Below are 7,874 nucleotides of genomic sequence, written 5' to 3'. Positions count from 1 at the left end.
TAAAAGAAGATAATATCAAGTTCATTGATTTTACAAAAATACAGCCATTAGATTTAATGCAATATAATAATAGTAATAATGAAAATTATAACTAAAGCTACTTTACAACCGCTGAATGTAACTGTTATGACATCTTATGCAAAAATGAGACTTTTTATATATGTTATTATAAATAAGTTAAAATAAATAATGCCCTCTCCGGCGGGAGTGGAGGAGGGGTTATGAGCAACAAAAAAATCACGATTAGATTTTTTTACGTTAATTCAAGCCCTGTTATATCAAGTAATTTACTATTTTAAAGATAACAACCATCAAATCTAAAAAAGGCATCATTAATGTGTGAGTAAAAAATGACACTTTTGAATAGTAAAAAAAAAAAAAAAAACTCACTGATCCTGTATATGAAAGAAAGTAGCTGATAATGTTGTCATCTCTCATTGCCGGATGTTTCATGATTATTGTTAAAAAGCGCTTTAACGCTCTTCTTCGTCCTTCAATGAACTCCTTATTCGCTTTACAAAAATTAAAATGTCCAGTTTTTGCCTAGCCGTATATTTTGAATAAATATTTCAAATACTATAAATTAATAACTTTAACAAGCAATATAAAAAGCACTATTAAAATAAATGTATACATATATATGTTGTATACTGCTGACTAAGGCTTGCATGAAACGTCACTGATGACATAATACTAAAATAAAGGATACTGACATCATGCTAAAATATCATACTAAAATACTAGATAGACAAGGAGTTCATTACACACATAAATGTTGATAGTTTATTAAACTATTATATCAATTTTGGAAAATATGCATGGAAATCTCTATCAGCAAAAAATAATCATTATTTCTTGCTGTTCTGCAAACTGAATATGCAGCAGTATATTTATATATATGTATATATGATGTGTTCCATGTTTAACTTACAATAGCAACAATTTTATCAAAATCCTCCTATTTAATATCTTAACTAAACGTATAACAATTTTCTATGAAGGCTCTTAGGCTGATATTCAAAAGATATTCCAAGATATTACTCAATGGAACATTGAAATACTACAAAAAAAGCTAGAACAAAATTTGTTTGGTCACTTATGCAGCAAATGGTCACTTATGCAGATGGTCACTTATGCAGCAGATGGTCACTTATACAGCAGATGGTCACTTATGCAGCAGATGGTAACTTATGCAGCAGATGGTCACTTATGCAGCAGAATGTAATGCTATTAATTTCATAATAATTACCAACAAGCAGCTGATAAAAAATAAAAAAACAAGAACATATTTTTGCTTACTTGAAACTTTAGCAAAAAATGTGGAAACAGAAAAAACTTGTGCATAAATTATGCAACCTGTTTTTACATTGATTGTTTTATTTAATAAAGCTTCATTGAGCGATAAATAGATCATTGTTATGGCAAAGATCAAAACAAAGCTCAATAAAATTAAAGTTGTTGGTGATGCATCAATTAAGAAGCTAAGAAAAATAAAAAATAAAAATACTCAAAAAATAGATTATTTATTTTTTCCTATTTTAGAAAATGATAAGTCTATCTTTGTGGCATGGTTAATGGCAATTTGATAAATTAAAAAATATTTAAATATTTTATGACTCCTTTGTTATCAATATAAAGTGAAAGATTATCTAGCACTGGTGAGGATATATATGAAATAGCAAATAGACTAAATAAAATTACAGTGAATATCTTAGGTTTATTCACTAAAATTTTAAGTTAAATTATTTCAACAAATAACAGGTTTTATTACATATTTTACAGGTTATAGTATATATTAATGGTATATAAAACAATGTTATCTTGTTGTATAACTAAGAACGATGTATAAATATTATCATACAGCGATATGATAGAAAATACCATTTATTATAAAATACTAAGCTATTTTTATAAGTAATTTTAATACTATTTGTTCTAGAGGATTTAGTGTCATTCGATTTGTAAGATTATTATTTACTGTTCTGCAAGATGTTTACAAAATTTATCAAATTTTGATAAATTAATGAAAGTGTTCAGCACTCTATAGCATTAAATTATCAGTGCAAAATTGACTTTATGCCCTATTTCTAAAAAAAAAAAAAAAGCAAAAAGTTTGCTAAATAGACCAAGTACCTGCACCAGAATCATTTATATGTTTTAAATGCATATTAATAATTCTCATTGTAAACTTTTTATTCTAACAAGCTAGAAGCGCTTTTTGATGAAGAATGCATAGCACTCTAAATTAATTTATAACAAATTAAAATATTACCTCCAATTTTCTTAGGTGGCAATTTTGGAATAATTCTGTATGGATATCGCATTAATAATACATCATAGAACGAGCTGAAGTCATTATATCGACGCTGGACACTCATTTTATGTCTCTAAACAATTTTTTAAAATTAATACCAAAGCTCATTAATTTTAGAAAAATTACTTGATTAATTTTAAAGTTTTTTCTTATCATTAAATTTTATATATATATATATATATATATATATATATATATATATATATATATATATATATATATATATATATATATATATATATATATATATATATATATATATATATATTAAACAAAATAGAATCAGTTTAATTTTAAATTTACAAAACATAGTTTAAATAAAGAATACTTTTAACTGAAAAATGAAAATTATTGTCTAATGTAAAAAATAAAATTATTGTCTAACTATTGTAAAAAATTAGATTTATTGTTAAATTAATGCAAAAAAAAAAATTATTGTAACTATATCAGCTAGTTTATATGCTTTCTATCATTTAAAAACAATATATATAATGAATTGATGTGTATATGAATGAAAAGAAAAACTACATGAGTTCATATAACAGTTCCATTAACTAAAAAAAGGTGAACCTATCACAAGTATTTGTACCATTCTAAATAATTTTCAGATATTTTCCTTAACTCCTTTTACTTCCTCCAACTCTTTTTACTTTCTTCAACTTTTAGAGTCATAGAGTACTTAGAACTAATTTTTTTTTCTGTTGGCAAAAATTTGACAAAAGGATGGCAGAATAAATGGAGACACAAATCTGCTAGTAACAAATTTGAAACAAGAACTTTTTCCAAGAAAACAAGACTTCTTGTTATGACATTTTAGAGTTTGAATGAATTGGTGACTTGTTGTAATGAAATGCTAAAACCAATTATTGTTTTTTTATTAATAATATGATGTAATAATAAACATAATAAACATAAAAATAATATATTATAAAAGTAAGATTGAAAATAAACAAATGTTTAAAAAAAAATTTTAATGTTATTGTATGATAATAGTATTAATATTTGATAACAAGGATTTTTTATTTTTTTAATTCGGGACTTTTCTAAATCTCTATAAACAAACTTGAAGTTAATAAACTTTAAGTGTGTGTGTGTGTGTTTATATATATACATATACATATATATATATCAGCGCTGGAAATAGCAGCCGATCAATGATTGGCTACTTTTAAAGAAATTAACATTTTGATCTCCTAAAATTAAACCTGGCCAATCAAATTTGATCGGCAGTAATAGCTTGTCAAACTTTAATAATAATTAGTAGAAAAACATTTGAAATACAGAATGTTAAAAATATTAAATTAACATCAAAATTATATTTAAAATGAACTATATTTTAAATTTAATTCATTTTAATTTAATAACAAACAACTTATTTAAATTAAAAATCAAAAATTGAAAAAAAAAAAAAAATAGTAAGTCTTATTTTGATTCTAAATAAAATAAAATCGAAAAAAAAAAACATTTATTTATTTTCTAAATAAAATAATTAAAACAAAAACGGCAAAAGCAAAAGCTAATTTATATTTTATTTCAAACTAACATCTTTAAATTAAATATTTTTAAAAAAAAGGCTAAGTTTTATTTTAATTCTAAATAATATATATATATATATATATATATATATATATATATAATATATATATATATATATATATATATATATATATATATATATATATATATATATATATATATATATATATATATATGTACTTAGAGTTAAAATATACTTAAAATGCCTGGCTTACCTTACTAAACACAACATATTCACGATATTTAAGAAGAAGACCTTTTTTCTCTGCTTGAAGCTCAATTTCGATAGAATCTTGATCTAAATCTACTTCCATTGTAATTTTTACAAAACATTCATAGCTCTAATAAATAATTCAGATTTGATGTAACACTAAAATAGAAAAATAATATCGCATATGTATGTAATCAACCCCTAAAAAGGTATGTGCAGCTAAACATATATATATATATATATTTTTTTTTTCTTATTATTACTAACTTAATATTGGTTAATTGGAACTTTGATGGAAGTAAATTAGAATTTAATATATATATATATATATATATATATATATATATATATATATATATATATATATATATATATATATATATATATATATATATATATGCATATATACGTTTTCACATACCTATTCTTGCATGAAACACTTTTGATACTTTAGTACATACATCAACTGGGGGTTTGATGCAAAAACAATTTTTGTTTTAATTCTCTTATTAGTACAACTAAATGACAACAATATAAATATACAAAGTTTAAAGTTTGACAAATGTCTGGAAGTTTTCTTAGGCATCGAAAAAACTTTTTATGCTTCTTGTATGTGTGATAAATAACTATAAACTGAAAAAATCTGTAACGCCTATTTTCATGAATTTTTTGTTTAAAACTATAAGTATAGGTAAAAAAATGTAAACTTTCACATATAAAATATAAGGTTATTTGCCTTAACACTTTTTTTCAAGCAATTTACTGAATAATTTTGTTTTTAATGATGTATTTTATAGTTTTTTAAATTTTTAAAGACTAAGCAACAAATAGTATTTCTAATAGTATACTTTACAAATTACTTTTTAGAAAACTAGAATTTTAGAGTTATAATTAACAAAAAGTAGTACAAAAGTGCAGTGAAACTGATGTTAATAGGTTTGGCACTGTGCTCTCCTATATAAAAAACATCTATTATTGTATCTATTATTCATTAACTTTATATAATTCTTCCATAATATTTGTTGCAAACCTTGGTAACAAATGTTACTTATATCCAGCATCTTAAAAAAGCTTCAGGTAAGGAAAAAAATATGCTCAAATTGTGTCAACTTGAGAAACAGCATTATGAGACATGTTTGATCCATGCAAATACAAAAACAGGTATGCTAAAACTGAAAGTCAAACTCCATATTGGGTTAAAAACTTTTTTCAATACCTTAACCTTTATACTTTTAAGATAATCATCACATTAATGGTGAGGCCTCATCTGGAATACAGTGCTTGCATATGGAATCCAAATTAAAAAAAAATCAAAGCAATAGAGGGTCCAGCAACTAAAGTAGATAAGATATTAGTGGTAAAATATACAAGGATAATCTGCTGCTTTGGTCTAACAACACTTGGAAAATGTCAAATAAAAGAAACCAAATTCATTAATTCAAAATAAACAACTTGTCGTTCTTTGAAAAATACTTATAAAAGGTTTTATAATAAAGATGGTTTTAGCTTTTTTGGGTTTTCTTTAACTATTGTGTGAATATCTTATAATTGATATATATTTTATAATTAAGTATTACAATGGTTTTTAACATTATTTTCACAAATTTTTAAATATATTGAATAATTTTGTATATATTATTGTACAACTGAATATAACAGTTCAAAATCTTGTCATGGTATTAAACTGATCATATATTAGAGTAGGTGAGGCTTTATAGCTGTGGTAAAGGTCTTTTACCTAGAAGAAGAATAACCCCTACCTTATGAAACCCCTGTTTTAAATGTGTTTAAAGGAGCTCATAATCTTTGGATGGTTATCTTCTAAAAAAGTGTCAGTATCGCAATAAAAAAAGTCCTGATCAGCAAAACAGGCTTTGTTTGAAATTAAATTAATTTGCATAACTTTAAAAACATATTAAAGGATTTGTTAAATTTAACTAACATTACGTTTAGAGTCATGCTAAAATACATATGATTTTATATTTATTATACAAATATGCATGAATTTTGATGTTTTTAAAGATATTTTTTTTTTAAATTAATTATATTTAGGTGCTCCAAGAAGTCCTAACAGTCTTATCGCAGAGCACCATGGATAAGCATTTAATTAGAAGTTCACGTCTCCTTCCAAACTGATGTCGCAAAACCTGCTCAGAGTTAGGGTTTGAACTATGGATCCTTTGTTTCTGATGCAAGTGCGCTACCACTGAGCCATGGCTGCTCAGATATTAATCAATACATTGAAAAAGATATTACATATAAAAACATCTAAGTTTATAGAGTTAAGTAATTTAACTCTCTCTAACTTCAACTCTCTCTCTCTCTCTCTCTCTCTCTCTCTCTCTCTCTCTCTCTCTCTCTCTCTCTCTCTCTCTATATATATATATATATATATATATATATATATATATATATATATATATATATATATATATATATACACATATATATATATACATACATCGATACATATATATATAGGGTCAAATCATTATATTTCAACCAATTTTGACAAAACTTTGTGGGGCACCATCTCTGATTTTCCTGATTTTTACATATCATTTTCTACATTATATAAATAGGTTAAATTTGAATTTTCAGACTTCCAAGTGCAAGGGTTTAGGAAATATAGCTTTATAAACACTAGGCAGTGACCTCCCTCGATTTAAGAATTGCAAAAACAGGCTACTTTAAAGCCTCATAACTTTTTTCCAACTTTAAACAAGTGTCTCATTTTTTCTAGAAGTGTTTTCTGGGTAGTTCTGTATTAAAAATACTGGTTTTTGTATCATATTAGAAAAATATTATAGCCTCCTCAACTTCGAAAAAAAATTAAAAAATGCTTAAAAAGGCCAAAATGAAATTAACTGTAGTACTTTTCTGTTCTACAACAAGTCCTTACAGTTTAGTTTTTTGATTAGCTACTCTTATCTGCAATAAATAGGCAAAAAATAAGCCTCTTGTTGCAGTTTAGAACTGAAATATATCTAAAAATGTATTGTCTGTTTGCCAAAAAAGTCCCATTTTCAGCCATTTTGAAATGCTCGTAATTTTTTCTAACACTTTGTATTGATCTAAGCTTAACAGCAATTTAGACCATAAGATTCAGCTATCTGAAAATGCAAACATTTTTTACTTGTAGCATTCACAACAAAAATGGCAGCATTTTAAAATAGCCCTACTTTTTAATTATCAAGGGTTGGATGCATTATTGATGCCCCAATGCCTCCCCCTCCCCCAACCTGTCTATTAGCATATTCAATGGGTGCAACTGATTATAAATTCTTTTTAAAAAAAATAAAAGATGTGATTGATTGCTTCCATGCTGATCTATTTTTTAACCTGGGTAGGGGCACAAATAAAGGGGCAATCACTAGTTAAAACCCAGTATTATTGTTAAATAGTGATACTTTAAACATATTATAAGTTAATCTCAAAATTCAATTTACAGCTACATTTTGTTTCTGTAATTTAAAATGCTAATAACTGAATAAGTGCAATCAGTAGCAGTGGAAATGAATGAATGAATGCATGAATGGCAATGTGAAGTAGAACAATACAAATAAGACTATTATGATAATGACTGCATAAATTGAATTATTATTTTTTAGAAAATGTGAGTGAGCTGTAAATTCGAAATATAGATCAGTAGTCAGATTATTTATATATATATATATATATATATATATATATATATATATATATATATATATATATATATATACATATATATATATATATATATATATATATATATATATATATATATATAAATCTGTTTCATATTTTAAACTATGTTTTTGCAATTTTTTT

General features: G+C 24.5%; 1 protein-coding gene across 2 annotated transcripts in view; it reads right to left on the bottom strand.

Annotated features, from left to right (window-relative positions):
- The window catches only part of LOC101239894 (sorting nexin-8), a 23,144-nt gene extending 18,550 nt beyond the window's left edge, over positions 1 to 4,594 (bottom strand). Inside the window, exons 1-4 of one of the 2 annotated variants that reach the window (XM_065803175.1) lie at positions 4,483 to 4,594; positions 4,066 to 4,220; positions 2,273 to 2,387; positions 391 to 512 (exon numbers count right to left, since the gene is read on the bottom strand). In XM_065803175.1, coding sequence (XP_065659247.1) covers positions 391 to 512; positions 2,273 to 2,387; positions 4,066 to 4,164 — 336 coding nt within the window. In that variant the 5' untranslated portion in view covers positions 4,165 to 4,220; positions 4,483 to 4,594. Of the gene's footprint in view, positions 1 to 390; positions 544 to 2,272; positions 2,388 to 4,065; positions 4,221 to 4,482 lie in introns of both variants that reach the window. The other variant, XM_065803176.1, reaches the window with a different exon arrangement.
- Between the last annotated feature and the right edge of the window lie 3,280 nt (positions 4,595 to 7,874).

Source organism: Hydra vulgaris, chromosome 08, assembly GCF_038396675.1.
Source record: "Hydra vulgaris chromosome 08, alternate assembly HydraT2T_AEP".
In the NCBI taxonomy this organism is placed as follows: domain Eukaryota; kingdom Metazoa; phylum Cnidaria; class Hydrozoa; order Anthoathecata; family Hydridae; genus Hydra; species Hydra vulgaris.
This window is presented reverse-complemented; position numbering and strand designations above follow the sequence as displayed.